Source organism: Polistes dominula, unplaced genomic scaffold (assembly GCF_049000335.1).
Source record: "Polistes dominula isolate Pdom_NZ unplaced genomic scaffold, Pdom_raw_medaka contig_15, whole genome shotgun sequence".
NCBI classification, from domain to species: Eukaryota; Metazoa; Arthropoda; class Insecta; order Hymenoptera; family Vespidae; genus Polistes; species Polistes dominula.
This window is the reverse complement of record NW_028300915.1, coordinates 929,032-955,000: the sequence shown is the minus strand read 5'-3', so window position 1 is coordinate 955,000 and position 25,969 is coordinate 929,032. Positions and strand designations below refer to the sequence as shown.

Here is a 25,969-nt window from a genome sequence, read left to right as displayed (position 1 = left end):
AAAAAAAACAGAAAAATGTGTTTTCACCTTGTTATCATGTTACTCGACAGCAATACGTTTAAGTAACACATGTTTAATATTTCATAAGAAAAACAAATAAAAAAAAAAGAAATAAAAAAGAAAGGAGAGAAGGATGAATATGAAATTGTAATATTTCAAAATTCCATGAGCATAATTAATCCAACGAAACATATGTGCTGATATATAAATAATATCAAATGACATATTACAAATTGCAAATTGTCATTAATGTCACCAGATAGTAATAATGGGGAATTCCCCTAATTCTCATATCGTTGAATTATTCGAGTAAAAATTTGGACAATTTTTTTTTTCTTTTTGGTTTTTTTACTTGCAAATTATTCGATTCCTCCTCAACGTTGTGAAGTTTTTAAAACAATTTTTTTTTGGGGGGTTTTTTTTTCTTTTGTAATTAACGATACCTTCCTCCTCGTTATTTCTGGCGGTATCATGTTTAAAATCTAAAGTTAAACTATGTTGAAATATAAGATACTGAAAAATCGGATAATTATATACGTAACAACTATTTTCTTATAATAATATAATAAACTTTTTTTTTTTAATTTAATACGTAAAATAATCCGGTGAATTCTTTCAATATCTGAATATTACATTGTTTAAGTGATATCAAATTTTTATTATCTTTGTGCAGAATATTTACAAAAATAAAAAATAAAATTTAATTAAACTAACAGAGATAATTATGACTCTTTGTTAATAAAACAAATAATTCGCAATAAAATAATATTGCGATTATAAATTGAGATATAAACTATCTCCTATCTTTCAAGTTGGATGAAATTGCACATAGTGTGCACAATTTTATTAAAAGTGGTTCAATAATTTAGGAGTACATTGCGGACAAACAAACGTGACATGTAATTTATATATATTAAGAAGATATAAACTATCCTATCTTTCAAATTGGTTGAAACTGCACACAGTGTGCACAATTTTATTAAAATTGATTCAGTAATTTAGGAGTACATTGCGGACAAACAACGTGACACGTAATTTATATATATATTAAGAAGATATATTTTATTATATTATATTATATATATATAATTTCTAATTTTATTTAATTTGTCGTAACCAATAAACTTCTCTTTCAAATTTAAAATAAAATTAAATTATACTTCCATATATATATAATTTTTAATTTTATTTAATTTTGTCACAACCAATACTATCTTTACAAATTTTCAATTACCTCTCTAACAAAGTGGTTTAAAAAATATTATAAAATAAAAAATAAAACTTTTCTCTCTCTCTCTCTCTCTATATATATATATATATATATATATATATATATATATATATATATATATATAATATTTCGTTGATAAGATTAAAATCGATTAACAAGGATTATTTTTAGTGAAAGATGAACGAGTAAGAAAGTCAGGACGACGCATCATCCTTCCTTTTATAATCGAATCACCGACATCATTTCTCTTAGAATCCTCACGAGACTTCTTCCTACGCCGAAATTCCGAATCCGTCGTCTTATCGATCGTCTTAGTCTTCGTCGTAGTGGTTGGTTTTTCAACGACATGGACTTTCTCGATTGAACGTAGTTCCTCTTTCGACATGGACAAAGCGACACGAATGATCTCTATCATTTTATCCGAAGATTCTGCCCCTTTTTCTTCCTCTTCCTCTTCCTCTTCCTCTTTCTCTTCTTCCTCTTCCTCTTCTTCTTTTACTTCAACTTTTTTCTCATCCTCTTGTACCATTTTCCATCTTAGCAACATCTCATTCGAATCATCGTTCGAATCGTATTCTACCACCTTTGAATTTATTTGATCGATTTCTTTCAAATATCTGTGACTTTCTTTTCCCACCACCTTCACCACCACCACCCTCCTCTCCTCCTCCCCTCCTACACCTTCATTTTCATCTTGAGAATCTTCGTTATCAAAAATACATTCATTTAATGATTCTTTTACATTTACTTGATTATTATTCATCTTCTTCTTCTTCTTCTTCTTCTTCTTCTTTTTATTACCCATTTCCGCTTGATGTTGCATACAAGTCGTTTTATCGATAACGTAGGTAGCATTAGTTACCTGACTTTTCAAGGACGTCGTACTATTACTACTATTAGTCAGTCTTACTTCAGCACTCGTTGAATTTTCAAATTCTTTACGAAATGTTCTTGATGTTGAATTACCGTTCATTTGTTCATTCATTTCTTCTTCTTCATCTTCTTCTTCTTCTTCTAAATTTTGTGACGATGAACACAAAGAAGATATAACAGTATCATTTGTTATAATTGAATCATCTTGAAATTGATCATCAACATATTTGTTCAATCCTATTTGAGTTTTGGAAGAAAATGTTATTTTTCTCAAGAGACTCGTCAAATCAACGATAAGATTTTGAATGTAGGATAGCATTGGTGTGTCACCTTCCTCTTCGCTGATCCTAGCACAAATCCTGAATTCTTCCAAGGCCTCGGAAAATCTACCCAGTTGAACCAATGCTTGTGCACGTAAAAGTTTACCATGAAGTATCCATTTATTCGAAAGAATATCTTCAGCAATTTCCATAGTACGTGTACCCATGTCAAATGCTTTCATAAATTGACCAGTTTCCAAATGACAACGTCCAATCTCGTGATTGATCCAAGCACGTAAAATAGGTGATAATTCTTTTAAACTTTTCGACAAATGTTCCCAAGCTTTAGCTGCCGCGTCCAAATGATCAAAACTCAAATGTACCTTGCCCAATGTAACCAATGCTTGCGACATTAATATCGAATCTTCGCTCATTTTCGCGATATAAATCATTTTAGCGACATAATTTACAGCAATGTCGTGTCTACCTAACATAACGTGTGTCAAGGCCAAATAACGATATGCCTCTGTCTCATATCTCTTAGTTTCTTCAATTCCATTTGACATTGTTAACAATTCTTTCGCATATTTGACAGTTGTAGTAACATTACCAGAATGAAATGCAGTTTCTAATTTTTTCAAATTTGTCTCTGCCATCATTTTCATACGATTTAATATAACGTTTGATCGTGTCAAACGTAATTTTGTTATACTCGTGTTAATTGACGATGATCCTTTCCATAAATTTTCATGCTCGTCGAAGTAACTACATTTCATCATAAAATTATGTTTTAAATATATTATTTATGTATCTTATTTGTTTTTTAGTTCTTTTTTTTGATGAAAGTTTCAATTATAAGCTTTTAAACGCATTTTCAACAAATATATATATAATATTATATATATAGTATTATATTTAGTAATTTTATATTTTAGTAATTTTATATTTTAGTAATATTGTATATACTATATTATAAATATAGTATTATATATTTAGTTATTTTATATAAATTTAGTAATATTATATTTATATAGTAATATATTTAGTAATTTTATATATTTAGTTATATCGTATATACTATATTATAAATATAATACTATATTTAGTAATTTTATATAAATTTAGTAATATTATATATAGCGCTATATTATTATATAATATTATATATATATATATATATATATATATATATATATATATATATATATATATTGGTAATGTGAAACGTGTTAGAAATTACTTAAGAACTTTGTTAACAGTGTTGAAATCTGGAGACTGTTTGAGAACATTAGATGCTTTAATGGCTGCCGCTTCAGGGCAAAGTGCTATCGTCAGTTCCGAATCAGGATTCGTTTTCGACATGAACTTTCTTAAACGTTTCGATGAATTTTGCCATGTGTTAATCATAGTTGCCGTACGTCTAACTGCCGCATTATGATTAACATCCCTAGGACAAATGTTTGCAGCTCTGTGATACAAAACCAATGCTGTCTCGTAATCCCCTCTAGAATTATTGTAATTAAACATTTCATTATACTCAATTATAATTATATATATATAGTATTATTATGTTTGTTATTTTAGCAATCAACCAATTAATCTCATGACTTTAGATTTAACTTAATATTAATATTATTGTTAACAACTGTTATTGGTAAATTTGTTAAACGTTTAACAATATTGTTAACATTTCATTCGCATGACTTTACAACAATTCTAATATTTATTTGTTATCTCATTATTTCGGGTATTAATTTTATTAAGTTATTTGAATTACGCGGGTCTAGTTATACAGGGTGTTTAAAGTTTGATACTATGAAATTTGATGCTAACTATGACAAATATTTTGTATGAAATAAAATCAAATCATTATTTTACTTAATTTAGTTGAACAACTATTTATGAAAAATAAAATAAAAAACAAAATGGTGATTCAAAATGAACGTAAGATCGTACTTTTGATATAATTGATCAGCTTCTTGATGCAATGCTTGAGCAAAACGTCGATCTTTTCCAATCAAATTACTTGTCGTATTATTATTATTATTATTATTATTATTATTATTATTATTATTATTATTGTTGGTACTTTGTGTATTTTTACGTGCACGATTTATCGCACGTTCGACAGCCTTTTTCGTTTCTTCAATATTACCAAATTCATCTTTAATATCATCGTCAGTCAGTATAGTTACGGATCTCGTTTTCGAGCTAGTACTTATCAACGTCGACGTCATTTTAGATTTACATTATCATATTTGAAAAAGAATGAGAAACTTTCTCATGCTTGAAAATAAGTTAGTGGAAGTGAAGCGCAAGCCTAACAAGTTATAAACGTTAGACATAACCTAAAAAAACATTTTCTTCTTAGATAAATATCAAACGTTGTGTTAACTCTATTGTTTTTGTCATCGATCAATCGAAAAATTTCAAATTGAAAATTTTAAAATAAAATTCATGTAAGATGATGAATTTTAATAGAATCATATTTTTATTGAAATAAATTATGGAAAATACTTGACTGCAAGATGTTTAATTTTATAAAATTAAATTAACATTTTTTTATTATATTATATTATATAATATACAATATATATTGTAGTATATAGTATTATATAATAGTATATAGTATATACTAATATTATAATACTAGTATTATATAATATTATATAATACTATACTAGTATTAATACTAACTAGTATTAATTACTAAATATAGTATTAATACTATACTAGTATTATATAATATTATATTATATATATTAGTATATACTAATATTATAATACTAATCTTATATATATAATATTATATAATATTATACTAGTACTAAATAAAAACTAATATTGAAATACTAATATTATATAATACTATACTAGTACTAAATAAAAACTAATATTATAATACTAATATTATATAATATTATATAATACTATACTAGTATTAATACTAACTAGTAGTAATTAGTAGTATACTAGTACTATATAAAAATTAATATTATAATACTAATATTATATAATATTATATATATAGTATAGTAAATATAAAATACTATACTAGTATAGTATTGTATACTATTACAATACTAGTATAATACTATACTAGTATTATATAATATTATTATACTATATAAATATAATTATATATATATTTATTATTATATTATATTATAAATAAATATATATCTTTAAAAGGTACAAAAATAAAATGTTAAATTAAAACATTGTCCACACCAAGTCCTTTGCAATTAATTACATTTTATTTACATACTAATTAACAAATAATAATTATATTAAAACAATATAAATAAATGTTAAAACAAATATACTAATATTATTATTTAATCCAAGTAGAGGTGTATGATTGCAATTAACTAAAACAATGATAACTGTAACTGTTTACAGAATTTTGAATATTTGAGAAATCGTGAAAGGATTGTGAATCATAAATATAAGACAAATAAAAGACAACGATTTGATAATTCTATGAAAATATGAATAATCCAATTGTCATTATTTATCAGATTGTTATATCATATGTCATATGTTGACATTCACTCGTAATCTTGAAAATCTAAAAAACCAGGTCTTTCTTTTGACGGTGCATATTGTGCTAGCAAAGCTTGTCTAGCTTCCTTTTCAGGATCCTTCGGTGGACTTGGTAATATCGTATTCCGTTTGCAGGACATCTTGAACTTACGGTCGACTGGTTTACAACCAGGCATTACGGATAGTCTACGTTTTGCTGGTACTACATCCATACTGCGAAAAAGAAAATCCACTTGGGTTTTCATCTCTTCTGGCATAAGTTCGAGTATAAGCTGTTGTCTAAATGCAATACCGTCTGTTGTTGTTATCAACCTGTCGAAATCCAACTCATCGAGTATGTTCGAAATTCTCGTGTAAAAATCTACCTGTTGAATTAAAAACAAAAAACAAAAATCAAATGAAACTGATAAAACTTTAGACAACGTTAAATGTAAGAAAAAATATGAAATGTTTTTTTTTTTGTCTTTTATGTATTAAAGATAAATGTTAAATATGAAATGTACCAGAAAATCGATTCCAAGCTTTTTAGAAATGGCTATTGCAGCAACTGCATCCTCTTTAGCCTCGTTACGATTGTTTTGAGAGAGCTCGACTAGCATAGTCATGTGGTTGGCATTTAGTACCCATTGTTCGCATTTAGCTTCAATAGCCGAGTCACGTGACTTTTTAGCATAATATCTAGCAAGATCGTAACGACCCAACTGTATGAGAAATTTGGAAAAATCGTGAAACAGCCATGCTAATTCCAATGGTTCCGATGCCAATGCCAATCTACGACGAAACGTTTGTAATTCATTTTTACGAGTTGTTATTTTCACCCACGCTAATTCCCTGTCTCTTGGTAATCGTGTCAATCGTAATAATAAATGATGCTTCAAATATCTCATCTTTGTTTCTTCATCATCGTATTGCATTACATTTCTCGTATCTATGTAAACCCACGCGATCATTTTGTAAAGAGTGTTTAAACATTTTTTCTTTAATGGAAACATCTTGATAGAGTACGAATCAAATAAGTCCTTTGTACGATTTACGTATCTAAAGTTAAATATGGGTTAGGTTATTTATCGTTTACAAATATAAAAAATATATATTTGTAGATATTATTAAATTTATTATTATTATTATTATTATTATTATTATTATTATTATATGTAGAATCAATTTAGTGTCATATGAGAAAATATAAGTTGAGTTCATTGAACATTTGTTTGAATTGTTTTGAAAACAATCTATCTAAAGATATGATATTTCGTTATCAATTAAACGTCACCTCTGACATTACCGTTGTTGCATCTTTATTGTATCGTGTCACATGCGTCGTGGGAAATGGCAAGACTGAACAAATATAATATTGATTGTCAAATGTACTACCTCTAAGCACGAGAGTGTGTTTGCTTCTACGTATGAATAATAATAGATCGATAAAATGCAACACTAGTTTACAATGATAATTTTATACATGATTATTATTATTTCAATATTTGACGTATCTATCAACCCTGACGCAACCTTGACACAACCCTGACAAAGCCCTGACGAAATCCTGACGAAATCCTGACGAAACCCTAACGGTTGCTATGTACAAACAACGTGATTGTTTTATGCGAACAACAAGATTGCACTTTATTGGCGCATTAGCGAAAATTGTTGCTGCGGTGTCATGGCGTTAATAATACATAAATATCACAAAAATTAAAATACCTGAAAAATCTTGGATAATCTTTATCCATTCTAGCCTCATTCAAACATCGTAATAAATGATCAGCAAGTAATATAAGATTGTATCTTTTCAATTTTCTTTCATGTTCAATCATAACTTGATGACCAATCGTACGTTTCTCTCTAGCAAACATCATTACGTAAATTGGAAAAGAGGTACGAATGATACTCTGACGAAAGTTCGTCTTTCTCAAACTTCTTTGTGCATGATATTGCAAAAGCTTAGTAGATTCTTTATTTGGTCCTTGTAAAAGCTGTTTATCTTTGACCAATTTTTCACGAAATTGTTTCTCATCGGCTATTGAACCTAAATAAATCTTGGCAATGATACTTTGTAACTTTGCCTTGTGCGCTTCTTCTTGAACAGCCAGATCATTCACCTTGAACTTTGATTGATCCTCGTCGATACCTAATTGTCATCGATAAATCAATTACTTAAACCTCCATCTAACTCTTCTTCTTCTTCTTCTTTTTATTTTGATTTTTTTTTTGACATTTAACCCTTTCGTTATTGCATACTTTAAGATACGAGTATCGTTCATTATAAATTTGTTCGTAAAATATGACCACCCTATATAAATATATAGGTTGATAAAAGTAGTAACGAAAGGATCAATATTATGAATTTTCAATAATTTATTAAATTAATTAATATTTAATTATTATAAACATATATATTTGGTTGGGAATAAATTATTAATATTCTTAAGTTGGTTTCTTTTTTAAGGTTAGAATATAACTTAAAGTTAAGTTAGGTTATATAATATAATATAATATAATATAATATAATATATATATTTATAAATGAAAACGTGAAATGGAGTATAATTTTTGAATTAAAAATTACTATAAACTTTCATATCCAATTTACATGAATATTTTTAATAAAAAAAAAAAAACAAATAAATATTACCTCAACCTATATATATATATATACAAGTTTAATCAATTCGTTGTATTGAACGATTATTATGCAACTTTATCAGTCAATTTCGTATCAAGAAAAATAGAAAAAAAAAAAAAAGTAATAAGAACAAGTAAATGAATTCAATCGTCACTTGAGAAATAAGATATCGAATATTTGAATAGAAAATATGGATCGAAGTATCCCTTATTTTTTTTCTTTTTATTTATTTTCTCTCACCTTCGAACTCGTCTGGTTCCAATTTGAGCTTTTCGATCAATACTTTACGATATTCTTGCAACTTTTGGATCCAAGGTAAAAGACGTTTTAAAGCATCCGGTACAGTGTTCTTACCAACACAAGTTTCTATTGTTTCATTGGCCCGATAAATGCTCAATTCGAAGGGCATTCTACGTTGCCGGAAACCATTGTAAGCATGGACCAAACTATAGCAAAATTCTCCCATTCGATATAACGTATCGACTCTCATTTCCTTTACGTGATAATTGTTTGGATCTTTTTGGAAATATTTTTATTTTTTTTTTTTTTTCATTAAATCAATCATTTTATTTGATATTTGTATATATATATATATAAAATTTCATACCTAATTGCATGCATTTTTCCGCAATTTTAGCAGCATCGATGTACTTAGTAAAATTAAACTGTGCTCTGCAAAGACCTAAAAGTGCCCTAACGTCATCCTCGTCAGCAACTTTCATAGCTTTTTCATAATATGTCACAGCTTCGAGATTTTTTTCTATGGTTGTAAAACGACGTGCCCATTCTCTGTAAAGTATTTTCTCCCGAAATATTTCCGGTTTATCGTCCTTCTTACGTTTCTGCATTCTAATTGCTTGCGACATTTTTTTTCTTTCTAAACGTCGATTACAAAACAACACACATTTGTTTCTTATATTAATAAGAGAATTATATAAATATATATATATATATATATATATATATATTTTTTTTTATTAATTGTTAACGAAATACTAACCTATATTTTGTTTGTTATTATCAAACCTTAAAAAGAGTATACGAATACAAAATAAAATCACCAAAACCAACAAACCAAATAAAAATTATTTTCGATATTTCTACTGATGAATTTGAATATTTAAAATTCTATTTACAATAAATCCTTTTCTTTTTTTTGTTTTGTTTTTTTTTTTTGGCTAAATTATTTACATTTTTTCAAAATTACTGTAATTTTTTAATTCAACCGACCGATGTGTCAAAGAAAAACAAAAGAAAAAAACACAAAATTTGACGTAAAGCGCTAATTTCAATTCAATCGAAAATCTTATGTGGCGCGAATATTTCGCAAATTGACAAAAAAAAAAAAAAAACAAAAAATAGAAATAAAAAAAAGTAAAATCTGAAAAGAAAAAAAAAAAAAGAAAAAGAAATTCTATACAAGCAAGTACCTATCCTATCACTTTTATGATTCGAACTAAAAATAATCCTTTGCAATAGATAGCAATTAATACCACAAAGGCGATTCACGTTACGTTGGGAATACTTTTCAAAATGAAATCCGATTAAATCTCGGACGAGTGAAAGCACCACCCAGTAAAAGAGGAGGAGGTGGAGGTGGAGGTGGAGTACGTAGAAAAAGAGAATTTCAGCTTGTAAAATAGTCCTTATAGATATATATATAATTGAAGTTTCTCACGACTTTTCGTGCTTTCAAATGAATGATACTTTCAAAAAGGTCATCCTATATAATTTACTCTTCCTTCCTTCCTTCCTTCCTTTCTTTCCACTACTCATTTTTCTTTCTAAAAAGTGTATCCATTTTTTGTACAAAAGCTTTCGAATCTTGATATAACATTCAACAATTTTTATTACACTTCACTTTTTATTACATTCTACTACATAATTTTATTCGTTACATTAATCAAAGGAAAAAGAAAGAAATTCCATTTTTTTATTATTAACAAAAAAATATGAATATACATATAATAGGTGTGCAATTTTGCTTCCGCCATTTCTTCTATAAGCCATCTGTAGGAGAATAGCGGAAACAAACTTATATACCTAAAATAATCCTAAATTTTATTTACGTTACTTTGAATGACACATTTATGGCGGTTGATAGTTGCAAAAATAGTTAAAAATTAAATTATAAATAATATGCACATAATTATTTATAATATTTAATTAATAAACATTATAATGTTTTAATAATAATAATAATAATAATAATTCTTTCACGATGATTACAAATTTTTGGAACAAATGTTACATCTCAGTTTTTCTTTTTATGTTTCAGGAAAGAAGAAGAAAAAGAACACAAAAGAAGATATTTATATTAATTTCTGAGATAAGCTTGAAGGAGGTCACACGAATTGAAATCATCGAGATGCGGTGATGGCTTTACTTTACAGATTCGTGCAACTGCCAGATCGCAGCGGCACGCGGGTATTTTCATTCGTCGTAACCCGAAGTGTCGTACGCGATCCAGAAAGGGATGTCACTAGCAAGGAATTAGTTTGTGGTTTTCAAAGATGGGCTGTAGCATTTTCACGTGGAGACAAGGTAAGTGTAATTGACTATATTTTTCATTATTCTTAACACACTCACATTATCCAAAATTATTTTGGTTGTATTATCAAACACTGATACGTGTTCAAAATCGATATGATTTCATAAGATTTCGTAACATTTCGTTTAAATTGTATCATCCTTTAAGTACTTACGTATTAACGCCAACGCAGCAAAATTCCGCTAACGCGCAGAAATAAACCTTTAATTATTGCGAAAAATAATAAAATAAAAAATGTTATTTAAAATCAAAACACTTTCAAAATTCAAAACATTTTATTTATAAAAAGTGGTCAATTTCGATTTCGGTGGAAAATGGGCCGACATATCTTGTTCTGTTTTTGGCAAATCCAAAATACGAATTTTCGTAGCAATAAAAAATGACGAAACCCTGACGCAACCCTAAAGCAGCCCTAACCAAACCCTGATGCAATCCTGACGCAACGCTGACGAAAACCTGACAAAACCATGTCAAGACTCTGACGAAACCCTAACGAAACCCTAACGAGACCCTGACGAAACCCTGACGAAATCCTGACGGTTGCTATGTGCAAACAACAAGGTTGTTGTGTGCGAACAACAAGATTGCTCTTTATTGGCGCATTAGCAAAATTTTTGCTGCGGTGCCATGGCGTTAATACGTAAATACGTAATTAATCTCGCAAAATAATATCTTATGATACTTGCAAATGAATTCCACTTTTATCACCTTTTACTACTAAAATATGGCAATATATATTTCTTATTACGTATACACAACTAGAATAAATGATGACTCTTATTATTCTAAGAGATGATTTTAATCCTTCGTGCTAATTGTTCCAGGACAATTTACTTGTCTGTGTGTATGTGTGTGTTTACGTAATAATATCAAGCTTACGATGCATCGTAACATTTCTAAACGTTATTATACCACAACGAGTTACACCACATTTTCACTGATCATAAAATACACAATTCACGAGATATATACAGTATATATATATTTTATGTGTTCAAATGAATTTCTAAATTGTTCTAATGTATTCTCAGGTATTAGGTGTATACCTGGTATGGCGGGGTGCATCGCGGAATCTTCGAGTTTACGTCGATTTCACGTTCACATTGTTAAATCGAGAACATTTCTCGATGAACGAAGGTTTTTCTGGGAAACGAGTAAAATTCACTTACGAATTGCCAGCCCAAGGCAATCGAAACTACATCCCAGTATCCGATCTCTATTCTCGTAACTTTGCGGATACCAATGGCGAATTTCAGTTGGAGTTGTCAATGGCTAATGTTCGTACGGTATACATGACAGAACTTAGAATGCCAACTGGGGTTTTCTCGACTGGTCAAGCAAAGTCAAATAAACTTGAGACCGATTGCTTTACCTTCGGTGGTTTTGACTGGAGTATCGTTATCTATCCTTATGGGAATAAAGAAGCTGAGGGTTGCCGGGGCCAGGATCACGTAAGTGTCTATTTGATGAGACTCACGGGATTCGATCATCGATGCAGAGTGAAATACAGCGTGGCATTGGGCGAAGGTGAACGTAGAGTTGACTCTGGCCAAATAGAAGATCTCTCCGATGCAGAAGGTTACGGATTTGGATGGCATCCACGTTACAAATGGTCGGATGTTGCACATAAAGGTGTTCTTAGAGTTTGCCTTGAAATGGTTGAGGCAAGAACGATCTGCGAGGTTGCTGTTCAAGCTCTTGGTCCGTCTGTTTTGTCACCTACACCTTGTTACGATCGTGACAAACAAGCATGGGTTGTTAGAGCCGATCTTCATTCGGAAACGGTCAGACTACATTTGGTTTATAAAGACATCAATCACGTACCACGAAATCATTTGAGGTAAATCAATATTTTTATATTATTTTTTTTTTTTTTTTTTATTGACAACTGACAAACAAATGTTATCCTATATTTTTTGTTCCAGATACGTCAATTGGTCAGCATATTTATTAAGAGGCGATGAACCAGACACGGTTGCAATTTGTCTACCCGGTGCACCCTTCAGCCGTTATTACGCTCAAGAATCCGCAGATGAGGGTATCATAATGGAAACGAATTTAGAGACAAACGAGATCAAGGACAATCACTGTCCATTCCTTACCGACAAGAAACAATTGAGGATCAGATTGGAATGGAACGAGAGTCATTTGCTATTCCAAGCGACTTATCACAAATACGACGACGTATGTCGTATTCACAATCAACAAATGAGACGTGAAATAGCATCACTTCAAGCTGAAAATTATACATTAGAGAGACAATTGTTCAGCTATCAAAAGAGTCTTGCATTTGCGCAAGCTCAACAACAGCAACAACAAAAGCAACAGCAACAACAGCAACAGCAACAACATCAACAACAACAGCAACAGGGTCAACAACGGCATCCTAGCAGTCACCCGGCGCATTTTGAAAGATCAGCATCAACCGATACTGAATACGCTTGACAAGTGGATCTTGTTAACGAATCGGAAAGTGGTAGTTGTAGACGTCAATTGCCTGTAATTCAAGAAAACGATCGTAGGGTTCATCAAAATCTCGTAAGATTGATGGACCGTCGTTTGAGTAACGTCCAATTGCAACAACATCTTTACGAATCTTACGAACACCAATCACAATTTCGAAGTAACAGCGAATCATCACCGAAACATAGCATCGATCGTTCCGAAGAACAACGACGCAGTATCGTTCAACAACCAAAAAGATCGAGCATTGGTCGTTCCGATAGCGCATCCGATCGTGGCACTGACATATACCAGGCTTATTATTTGGGTTACGTTGGACAAACGGCTCATAAACGTCGTAGAACCACTTTATGGGAAACCCTAACTGGATTGGTATGTTCTTTAGGTGCTTTAGCTACCAGGGCTGCAAAAATGGCCGCTAGACGTGGGGATCCTCTTTGAAATAATCGTAAATGAACTCGTGACGGGATCTTGAAATAAAGTTCGAGAATATATGTACATGGAAAAGAAATGAAAAAAAAAAAAATAAATAGTTTATGATTTTAAATGAGATTGATGATAGAACGTTATCGAATTGTATACGTGGAGTTAAAAAAAAAAAAAAAAGAAATTTATTTAAAACGTGAAACAACCACACGTAGAGTAGAATTTAAATGGAGAATAATAAAAAGGAAAGAAAAAGAAAGAACAAAACAAAAACAAAATGGTGTATCTCCCCCGCGCGTTTTTACACGCTACATTATACACAAAATAAAACAAATCTATCTACTTGTCAATTTACTGAAGAAGAAGAAACAAAATAAAAAGTAAACCTATTTTCCTCTAAAGACTTTTTTCACCTATTGTGTATGTATGTACTTTGCCGCTGTGTGCGAGGACAACGTATAAAAGAGAAAATTAAGAAAAAAAATCTAAAAAAAAAAAATAAAACACACACATACACATATACACAAACGTCGAAATAAATATTATATATATATATATACTAGGAGTGCCCCGCCACGCGTTGCTGTGGCTCACAATCAGTCCGATACACACGTCTTTAATTCAAAAATTTCAAACTTTTTGGAATAAGCTGTAACAATCTGGACCGTTTTGATGAAAATTTGTATTAAAAAGTTATTACAATATCTAACGTCATATCGAATATCGACTAACTTCAACCTATAAACTTTTTGCATAACAATTTATAAATGAAAAATTAATTAAATAAACAATTTAAATTGAATCGAATTGTAACGCTAAACTATTATCGAATCCACCTTAAGACACACAAAAAATTTCATTAAAATCGGTCCAGCCATTTAGGAGGAGTTCAGTGACATACACACGCACAGAAGAATCATATATATATATATATAAAGATATATATAATGAGAAACATTAGAATACTTACGCATACAACATACACACATATACGTTGTACTTATATAAATATTATAATATACCGTCGTGTATACGTTTGGAATGAATTTAAAAAAAGAAAAAAAAAAGAAACAAATGAGAAGAAAAAAGAGGGAAAGATTTAATCAACAAAAATTTGGCCAGACGCGAACGACGGTTGGATCGATCGTAAGAAAATAATAAAATTTAATAAAAATATTATTGAAAGTTTGTGGGAACTTTCGATCAGGGTAAAAACAAACAAAAACAAAATACGAGAAGGATAATCAAAAAAAAAAACGAAACGTACGCCAAGTTAAAAAAAAAATTATGGAACAATTTGCAATGATATTATTAGACGCGAATTCAGAATAAGATGATCGATCTTGCAAATTATTATCATCATATCTTAACACAATATCAAAGAATAAAATTATTCAAGATGAAGAAAAAATAACAAACAATACAAGATAGAAAGAAAAAATAGAAAAAGAAGAAAACAAAAAAAAAAAAAACAAGTAATAATATCGAGAAAACATTATTTTTCGAAAAGTTCTCAGTAATTTTCTCATAACAAAAAAAATAAATAAAAAAAAAAAAAAGAGAAAGAAAAGAAAGAAGGAAGAAAGGAAGAAAGGAAGGAAGGAAGGAAGGAAGGAAAGAGGAAACATCATTTCAACAAGATTATTATTATTATTATTATTAAAGAAAAAAAAAAAAAAAGAAAAGAAATGAAAAAAAAAAAAAAAACGCTATCCTCGTGTCGCATGTTGTTCGTTACCCTAATTTTGCTCTGTGTCGCCTCAACAACAAAAACAACCCCTCGTTGACCCTCTCTCCCTAATCCCTCACTTACCCCTTCCCCCATACAAATATATTCTTCAAATGTTTCCAAATATTTCAAACAAATCTTACCAAATGTGAATTTGATTCAAACAGAAAACCGATGCTCGTGACAAATGCATGCACATGCACATCCCCCATATACACCACCACCACCACCACCACCAACACACACACACACAAACACATATATGTGATTTTACTTGTCTCTGATTTGAATCAAAACGTAAAGTGCGTTTAGCGTGTCACTGATTAAACAAAAATATCATCTTATCTTTGAGATGAATGATTCTAAAGTTAGTTTGCATGAATAATGATGATGATGATGATGATGATGATTGGTTGTATTGAAAAAAAAAAAGAAAAAAAAATGCGTAAAAGTTTGTGCTAGCTTTGTGTCGTTTAGCTCAATCAAAAAACTAAGTGAGAGAGGGTGAGGGGTAGCTTCTATTATTATCAAAATTACAGATTAAACAAATGGCTATTTAATGATTCAATTTTGAGTGTATTTTTAACAATAATAATCTTGTTATTGTATTTATTATTCTTCGACAAAGAGGCAAATAAGAAATTCTCAATTCTTCTTCTTCTTCTTCTTCTTCTTCTTCTTATTCATCTAATTCCTAACATTGTATCTTCCGACGACACATTCTTCTTCTTCTTCTTATTCTTCTTCTTCTTCTTCTTTCTAACTTCAAACTAAATTTCCTTCATAGATTTTCTTCTTTCGGATCCTATTAAAAAAAAAGAAAAAAAATAAATAAAGAAAAAAAAAAAGAAGACTTTTCCAAAAAAAAAAAAATATCTTTTCAATATAATTCGCGCAAGAATGTTTAAAAAAGTAAAAAAAAAAAAAAAAGATGAAAAAAAAATACACAAAAAAAAAAGAAATAAACATTTTTCAAATAGCATCGTCGTCGTCGTCGTGTTAACAATATCTTTCATCTTTCTTCTTATCACGTTTAGTTTGATATTGTTAACAAAAATAATAATTATAATAATAATAATAATAATAATAATATAAATAAATATAATAATGATAGAAGAATAAAACAACAAAATGATAGATCAATTAAAATAAATAAATAAATAAAAAAGCACACGTTTCTTTGATAAAGTCTCTGATAAATACGGAACAATCAAAACGTACGCTAAAAAAAAAAAAAGAAAAAAAAACAACCATCTCACTCATTAACTCGCTCAAACATACAAACACACACACACGTGTGCGAATGACGTGTTACTTGTATATACCTAAATTTGTGTAATGTGTAAATTATGTTGTATTGTCAAACAAAATGAATATATATGAATATAAACAAACAATCTTCTTAACTTAGGTACAGAAGTAACATGCGATCGATGATACGCGTCACATTTCACCAAACAAAACTGTTTTACACATATACATACATACATACATACATGCATATGTTGTCTATGTTGTCCTAGAAAAAAAAGAAAAAAGAGAGAAAAGGTAAAAAAAAAAAACAAACAACATACATCACTATTCCTGGGCCAGATTTAAATCGTCGTAAATTCATGCGACACATACGCGCACTCATGTGTGTGTGTATGTTGCCCTATTTGTCGTCGTCGTCGTCGTCGTCATCGGGGGCATTCAAGCTCTTTACATTTATCAATCCATGAATAAAAAAACAAAAAAAAAAAGATTTAAAAAAAAACGTATCCATAAAAATGTAACACTCACCTCGCCAAAATCGTTTGAACGTACCGTCACGGATAAGAACTATCATAATAACCCCCCACCCCGCCATCCTACTGAACCACCTGATACTACTATTCCCATGTAATACTATTTTTTAAACAAATATTCCCATCGAGCTTATCATCTTTTCAAGTTTTATGATATATATATGTTATATTATTTTTTTGAATCATTCTGAACCCTTTCGTTAACACTTTAGTGGCTGCACACACAATATACCAACCATTAGCATTCGCTCACACATTTGTGAAACACTCTGAACATTGTTTAAATTAATTCTTTAAAAATATTACTAGTCTCTGGTAACATTTGATTATGTACAAGTGTAGCCATTAAAGTGGTAAGATGAAAAGCTTTGATACAGTGTATTAAACTTGATACAATCCACTGATAGGAGTTGTTAGTAACGAAAGGGTTATTTTTGTATTTTTTCTTCTTCTTCTTCCACAAATAATTAATTTTTGAGAGCGACCAGATATATTGTTTAATTAATAAAAATATAATTTTATATTATTTATCAATTGTGTTTATCACCACGAGCGAAACGGATCGTTGACAATAAAAGTTCGATTTCGTCCAAAAATAAAAAAATACAAATTCTACTTTTTCGATGTTCTCTGTATCGGTACTTTCAAACATGGTCCAAAATCCAATTGTAATCGTTACAGATCTCGGTTAGGATATAACATATACATATATATATATAAATATATATATATATATGTATATATTGTACCAAACGCATCCTTCTCTGAATTATCGGAGCGTGTACACTTTGTATATACGTTTATTACAGAAATTAGAAAAGGGAGATTAAGAAAGAGAGACAGACAGAGACAGAAAGAAAAAGAGAGAGAGAGAGAGAGAAACAACAACAACAAAAATAAGTTTTGATGTAATAGAATTGTTAAATGAATTAAAAATTCAAATAAGACAGTGAAAGAGAAATGAAAAATAATATTGCGATGCTTCGTTTAAATATTAAATGGTTCGGAAAGTCGAAAGTTTCGTTTCGTTTCGTTTCGTTTCGTTTCGTTTCGTTTCGTTTCGTTTCGTTTCGTTTCGTTTCATTTTTTTCTTTTGTAAAAATAAAGATAATAATTTGTGCTTCGAGGTTAAACCTAAAGCAACCTTTCAAGTGGTCATAAATAATTATTGAATTTGATAAATTGAACCTATCATCGATTTCATGTGTTACTATTTGTCAATTTGTATCAACTAATGCATTTATTATTGTGTCAGTAAAAAATGAAACGACTTTACGAATCATCTAATAATATATTCGTATTTGTAACGAGGAGTTTATTTTTTTTCTTTTTTCTATTTTATTTCTTTAACAGTGGGACTTGAATTTTTATCATAAAAAATATCTATAGGTTTACATAAAAAGATAAAGCCCTGTGTATTAACCTTTGCTTATCATCCTTCCTGGAGTAATAACACGCTTACCACACCTGGGTCCGAAAAACCCGGACAAAAAAAAATTGTTAGAAAAAAAAAACTATTGCATAGATTTACTTCGACATTTTTGTTGAGACATCTTTAATACTTACTTCAAAAGACTATATAGGTTTTATAGTGTTAAATTAAATTGAAATATATTTAAAAAATTATCAAAGTTAAACAATTTGAGAAAAAATGACTCAAGTTGCAAAAAATGTCTGAGTTGGGATCCTTTGGACCAAGTGTGATATAAGCAAAGATTTAACTTAACTGTTTCATCGAGAATAGAAATTAATGTTTTATTTGAATGATCATATCATAAATTTTGGAAAATATATATTTGATCAATGAGAGAAGACTCCTCGAATGATAATACGAACAATTGCGAATACATGAGAAAATCCAATTTTTTTCGACAATTTTAAATATGACTGATATGAAGTATTCGCGTTAAAGAAAAAAAAAAAGAAACAAAACAATCTGCAACTAAAAAAAAAGAAGAAAACTCAACAAAATAATATGGGAGGGGGATATCCTAAATTTTTCCTACAAAAAATACTTAAAAGAGATATATTAAGAAAAAGAAAAAAAAAAACAAGAAAAAAATACAAAAATACAAAAAAAAAAGAATAAAAAGAAAAAAAAACAGCTTCGTCGTTCGGTATTTACTTATACTCACAATTTCTGATGCATCTTTTTTCTTTGTACGAGAAAAAAAAAATCTAATATATATATATATATATTTGGCCCCCATTTTTTCAAAATAAATTCTCAGGAATTTCCAAAAGGAAGAAAAGCAAAAAGAAAAAGAAAAAAAAAAAGATATCTACGAGAATAAATCATTGTAAAACGTTGTACACCGTCGTTTTTCTGCGTGAGAGATCTATAGCGTTGTGTCGTTCGTTTTGCAAATTATTTGACTGTATATAAAAAAAAAAATAAAAAAAAACGTGTTCTGTAAAAAAAACATTATCCATGAATATTTCACATTGATAAAATACAAATGAGAACGATAAGTAAATTTCAATGAAAAGAATAAATGTGTTACAGAATTTTCAACTATCAATCTTGCATAAAATTAATGGAACAAGAGATAAACAAGGTCTTGCACAACACGTGGTGTTGTTAATTGGTTAAAAATATGAAAAATTATCATGTCTCGACTACGAACTTTCAAAATGATGATTAATATTTATAAGAACGTGTAACTTCTTAAAAAAAAATAATAATAATAATAATAAAAATAAAAATGAACGAACAACGACGATATTTCAACGCAGTTACGAGGAAGCTTCTAATAACATCACTGTTTATATTATTCTCTATTATTTCTTTACAGCCTATCGTTGCCGGAACTTCTTTCAATTAAAAAAAAAAAAAATTAAAAAAAAAATAATAAAATGTATGTTCGTACTTTTAAGCACACTATGTATAGCACACCTTTGCTACCTTTTTTCGTGTGTGTTGCGCTGTCAAATTATCCGTGCATAACAGCACACACACACACACACACACACATACATTATACACACGTACACAAAATACTCTCTCAACAGTTTTGAGAACATATACTAATGTACTTAAACCATCTGTGAGTCTGCCTCGTCTTTTATAAAATTCTTGCTATATTCAACTGTATTCGTGTTCTTTAATCTCCTTTAAATCACATATATGTTGTTTTTTTTTTTAAATAAAAAAAAGAAATTATTTTAAACGCGTGATATTATATATATATATATATATATGCGCGTAAATAACGAGACTACTTTTTATTTATTTATATTGATATTATAGAAAAATATGTAACTCAGGTCAATTTAATTTTTTATGCGATACGTTCATTTTTATTGATTTCTTTTTCAATTAAAATTTAAATATTTAAAGAACGTGAGATTTCGTCTTTCCATCGAATAACACACCATGCTATCTATCTAAACATTCGAATTTGAATTTTAAAAAAATCAATGAAGGATGCATACGTCATTCGTTTTTTATTTCATGAAAATGCTCACTTATATTTTTTACCATTTTCATGATAATCTTGAAAGATCGATTTCGATAAAATTAAGAGAAATTTCGCTTGAAAAATTCAATTTAAGATACGTCCGATGTAAGTAAGCATATATATATATACGTAATTATAAATACGTATATATATATTTATTTCGATTAATTTAAAAACAACCAACACCATATCTTTTTTTAACACGCCATTGCAACGCAACGAAGTGAGAAGAAAGATAGATAGAAATTCGCGCATGCGCAGACCGTGAAAATAGTCGCGCATGTGCAGACCGTGTAAATTTTCACGCATGCGCAGATCTAGTAAATACACGCGCATCGTCGCTAGCGACAGTCGCGTTACGAACATTGTACCGTCGAGTGATCGGAAAAAAAGGTTAGATGCATTTTTATTGAATTCCTCATCGTAAAAAATAATTTATATACCTTTCTTCGACGAGTTATTATATTTATATCAAACAGTGAACATTTCGTAACACGTATTATTAAAAATTGAAATATTTATCAGTGTTAAATAATATCTTATAGTTTATTCATCACGTTTAATGGCCTAATTATTCTAACACGTTCAACAATATTTTTCCTAAAACGTGTATAATACGATTTTATAAAAAACATATAAATAATTTAATTAAACAATTTATACGTTAATCGTTAAGAAGATAATAAAATATTTAAGAGATCGTTGTTTTGTAAGAAATCAGAAGAATTGCGTGTACGGAATTAAAGTGAACTTGTGAGTAAGTGTAGTTAATTGTTATAAGGAAAAAAAGATAATTAATTCGTTTTAAAAGGAAATGATAATTATTTATCAATTTTAGGTTACAAAATGTTAACGAAAAAATTAAGCAACAGAAGAATAGTGGTTGATATTCTTGTTTTATTATTTGGTATTGGTGCATGGATCGGTATAAATGGTATTTATGTGCAATTACCACTTTTGGTAAACACTGCACCAGAAGGATGGAATTTACCAGCATATATGGTAATGCTAGTGCAATTTGCTAATTTAGGACCAATTTTATACACATTATACATCAAGTAAGTATTAAAAAGATTATATAAGAATTGTACTAAGATATGATTTCTTTTAAATTAGCTTACATTATAATGAATGTTATCATCTGTTTTAGATATACTGCATGGGCATACGATAAACTAATCATATATGGAATGCTAATTGCAGCAGTAATATCAACATTCGTATTAGCATTTGTCTACAGTAAAACGTCGGTAATATTGGGAACTATGCATTCGACTGCACTATTATCTCTAATGTTTGTAACAGCTATCGTTGGATGTACAAGTTCAGTTCTATTCATGCCTTACATGAGGAATTATCGTGAAATTTATTTAGTATCTTATCTAGTTGGAGAAGGCCTTAGTGGATTTATACCCAGTATCGTTGCATTGGTACAAGGTGTCGGTGGTAATCCTGAATGTAGAAATGTTACTAAAGAAGGATCTACAGAAGTAAAGTTTGAAGCTTTTTATCCAGAACCCAGGTTCTCTACGCAAATATTTTTCATTTTCATAGGCGTATTATTATTCTTAAGTTTTCTATCTTTTCTCGGATTAAATAAATTAATGGTAGCTATAGGGGAAAGGGTTAAACTTCCATCGAGTATGGAAACACTGCCAACGGATACCAAAGCACCACCGAGTTACAAAACTAATGCAGGCTGGACAATGTCCAAACATACATATTATTATTTGTTAAGTATGATGGCACTTGTTTGTTTTCTCGGTCATGGTACTCTTCCTAGTATTCAATCGTATTCCTGTTTACCTTACGGAAATGTAGGTTATCATTTAACAGTAACGTTAGCTTCTATGGCTGGTCCATTAGCTATGTGTTTAGGTTTCGTTATAAAATCTCCTAAAATCAGTCTTCTTAATGGACTAATGGGATTGATTATCATTCTCTCTTGTTTCGTATTATTTTTAGCTGTTAAATCACCCAATCCTCCTTTACAACATACATGGATGGGTGAACTATTAGTTGTAGTTTCATGGATATTAGTTAATGGTTTAATAGGATTTATTAAAATGGGTATCACCACTTTGTTCAGACCAGATCCGGGTAGAGGTTTATACTACACCGGTGTTGCAACACAAATTGGTTCTTTAATAGGTGCAATAACAACATTCGTTTTAGTCAATCATGCAAAAATATTTGTTTCATATTCACCATGTGATACCGTACATTGACTTTTGTTTTATACAAATTATTTTTCAAAAAATGATAGAGTCACATTTTTTATTGTGATGTTCCTATTTTAGTAAGTACTTAAAGAAGTATTAAAAAAAAAAAAAAAAAAAAGACAAGAGTATCTTTGAAATTTTAGAGGGGGAAGAAAAAAAAACAAGAAAAATAGCAATGAACGCTTTGTCAAGTGCAGATAATTAGTTAAATAAATAGAAATTATTTAGAATCATACAGCAACAAAGTTTAATTAATTAATTAATTAAATAAATAAATAATAGTTACCGTGTGTAGAAGCATTTAGTTAATTTTAGTAGATTTGTACAGCTGGCCTTGTACGTTATCTACATTAAATACACAATATTTGAAGATTCTATATATTATTCGTGTATTTAATGAAATTAATGTTGATTTAGGGATAACATTATCGTATTGACATTGTTTTCTCATATACGATCTCGTTATTTCTAACAGATAAAACTGTTTTTATCTGATAATACATTTGAAATGATTAAAATCGGTCAAAACTATGCAAATTAATTCATATTAAAATTTGATTTATCAGTATAAGAGTCAGGATATATATATAATAGTGTAAAAGTAACAGTAAGTAATTTACTTCATCAGACATATAAAATGCAATCACACATTTAATGCAATATTGTTTTTTTTTTCTGTTGCAATATTAATTAAAGATTTTTATTATTATTTTTATTTAAATATGTTATTTATAATTGAACTTTGCATAGGTATTATACGTCGCTAAGAAAGCTTTAATAACTGCAATTCAAATACAAAAAATGACAACATTTAATCGGAAAGGATATTTAAAAAATAGACATGGCATTGTACAACATTTATTGGTCGTGCTGTTTGGCATATCTGCTTGGATAGGTGTTAATGGAATCTTTGTACAATTGCCAATACTCATTCATAATTCTCCCGAAGGTTCAGCATTACCAACTTATATAGTAATAGCGATACAAATGGCTAACTTGGGACCAATAATATATATGCTTTTTCAACAAATGCAATTTAAAGTTAATGAATTTGTTTGTATATTAGGTGTACTTATTGTAGGAAATATTTCTATGATACTTTTAATATTTTTTTATAACAAAACTATCATTCTTTATAATTCGGAGTATAGTTTGGTTTTATTTATTTTAACATTTTTCACTGCACTTGTTGGGTGTTTCAGTTCTGTCCTATTTATGCCTTATCTTCGTAACTTTGATGAATCTTATATGATATCATATTTCATTGGAGAAGGATTAAGCGGCGTATTACCTAGTTTAGTAGCATTGATACAAAATATCGGTGACAATACAGAATATTATGTTACAAATAATAATAATAATAACAACAACATCACGTCGATAGATATTGTTATTCCTAATATAAACTTTACTCCGTTATATTATTTTGTATTTATCTTTATAGTATTACTCTTATCTCTTATTGCATTTGTTATATTACAATATTTCTCATTTGTTCAAGATATTCAAGACAATTTTAAACAGAATGAGAGTAGTTTGGATAAAATACAAGCTATACGTTACAATGTTAAAAATAATAAGCCTATTTCCATTTTTGATAAGTCATTTTTAGAGAACGAATTAACGATGGTTGTCAAACATCATGACGTAAGAAAAGAATCAAAGTGTCTTAATATGCATTATAAAATGTCTCTCTGTAAAAAGGCATATTTACTTATTTTAATGAGTACTCTTTGTTTCTTTGGTAATGGATTTTTACCTAGCATACAATCGTACTCTTGTTTACCATATGGATATATAACATATCAATTGTCTATTACTTTAGTACAATTTGCTAATCCAATAGCATGTTTCATTACATTTTTTATTATGCCAACAAATGTAAATATTATTCATTCTTTATTCGTAATAACATTTATATTTTGTATTTATGTTACTTACGTAGCATTGATGTCACCTTTTGTGCCACTGCTAGAATCCAAAATTGGTATAATCATTATATTAATATCGTGGACTATTTTGATAGGTATTATTTCTTATACAAAACTTGTTATTATTACAATATTTAGACAAATGCAAAATGTTAATATTCTCTTTTATGTTGGCATTATCATGCAGGCAGGTTCTGCAAGTGGTGCAATTATTTCTTTTACTTTGATCAATTTTACAGATTTTTTTCAAGCATAAAAAGAAAGACCAACAAAAAAATAATAAATAAATAAATAAATAGATTTTATTCTTAGATTATCAAATTATTTATCATTTTTACATTTTCTTTTTTTTTTTTTTTTGTAGATAATATTTAAAGTAAGAAAAAAGATAGAGACAATACAAATATTAAATAAATAAAATAGATATATATTTTTAATGTATTAAAAAAAGACACATATTTTAATGATGTATATTATATATATATATATATATATATATATAGGTCTTAGAAAAATGAATTGTAATCAACTAATTAAAAATAATTCAATGTTTAGAACGCTTTAGTTAATTTGATGTTTAGAAAGATATAACGTTTGTCAAATTTTTTAGGTTAACATTTACAGGGATTAGAAATACATATACAGTACAATCTCACTAATCCAGCACTATAATAATCAGAGGGTGCCGGATTATTGGAATGTTTGGATTACTGGATTATAGAGATAAAAATCGTAATAAATTTTGAGGTTAGATTGCTAGACAACGGAGCGCATAGGCGTAGAGTGGCGAGGGTGGCGCGGACGGAGAGGGTGCCGGATTATTGGACGTATCGGTCTATTAAAGTGCCGGATTAGTGAGATTA

The 25,969-nt window shown here is 28.9% G+C and overlaps 5 protein-coding genes across 8 annotated transcripts in view; 3 read left to right on the top strand and 2 right to left on the bottom strand.

Moving 5' to 3' along the window:
* LOC107072734 (uncharacterized) overlaps window positions 1–20,581 on the top strand; it is a 96,375-nt gene extending 75,794 nt beyond the window's left edge. For all 3 annotated transcript variants that reach the window (XM_089169995.1, XM_015332906.2, XM_089169996.1), the window contains 3 exons: window positions 10,815–11,080; window positions 12,119–12,927; window positions 13,013–20,581. In XM_089169995.1, the coding sequence (XP_089026121.1) occupies window positions 10,913–11,080; window positions 12,119–12,927; window positions 13,013–13,532 (1,497 nt within the window). In that variant the 5' untranslated portion in view covers window positions 10,815–10,912 and the 3' untranslated portion in view covers window positions 13,533–20,581. The remainder of the gene's footprint in view (window positions 1–10,814; window positions 11,081–12,118; window positions 12,928–13,012) is intronic.
* LOC107072712 (outer dynein arm-docking complex subunit 4) lies at window positions 1,372–4,764 on the bottom strand. Its single transcript, XM_089170257.1, has 4 exons — window positions 4,321–4,764; window positions 3,605–3,868; window positions 1,913–3,129; window positions 1,372–1,750 (listed from the first exon to the last, which is right to left on the bottom strand). Exons 1-4 carry the CDS (start codon window positions 4,599–4,601, stop codon window positions 1,383–1,385), a joined length of 2,130 nt encoding a protein of 709 aa, XP_089026383.1. The 5' UTR covers window positions 4,602–4,764; the 3' UTR covers window positions 1,372–1,382.
* Window positions 5,639–9,401, bottom strand: LOC107072713 (outer dynein arm-docking complex subunit 4). The gene is made up of 5 exons (XM_015332862.2): window positions 9,144–9,401; window positions 8,777–9,052; window positions 7,615–8,041; window positions 6,414–6,948; window positions 5,639–6,275 (listed from the first exon to the last, which is right to left on the bottom strand). The coding sequence occupies exons 1-5, from the start codon at window positions 9,382–9,384 to the stop codon at window positions 5,916–5,918; spliced, it is 1,839 nt and encodes a 612-aa protein (XP_015188348.2). The 5' UTR covers window positions 9,385–9,401; the 3' UTR covers window positions 5,639–5,915.
* Window positions 20,582–21,219: 638 nt separating the features above from the next.
* Window positions 21,220–23,298, top strand: LOC107072731 (solute carrier family 52, riboflavin transporter, member 3-A). Of its 2 annotated transcripts, none has more exons than XM_015332904.2 (3): window positions 21,220–21,706; window positions 21,792–22,011; window positions 22,104–23,298. In XM_015332904.2, the coding sequence occupies exons 2-3, from the start codon at window positions 21,800–21,802 to the stop codon at window positions 23,179–23,181; spliced, it is 1,290 nt and encodes a 429-aa protein (XP_015188390.1). In that variant the 5' UTR covers window positions 21,220–21,706; window positions 21,792–21,799; the 3' UTR covers window positions 23,182–23,298. The 2 variants fall into 2 exon arrangements, with proteins under 2 accessions (XP_015188390.1, XP_015188389.1); XM_015332903.2 differs by having other exon boundaries at window positions 21,225–21,710.
* A 146-nt stretch (window positions 23,299–23,444) lies between these two features.
* LOC107072730 (solute carrier family 52, riboflavin transporter, member 3-A) lies at window positions 23,445–25,417 on the top strand. Its single transcript, XM_015332902.2, has one exon. It carries the CDS (start codon window positions 23,977–23,979, stop codon window positions 25,360–25,362), a length of 1,386 nt encoding a protein of 461 aa, XP_015188388.2. The 5' UTR covers window positions 23,445–23,976; the 3' UTR covers window positions 25,363–25,417.
* Window positions 25,418–25,969: the final 552 nt, after the last annotated feature.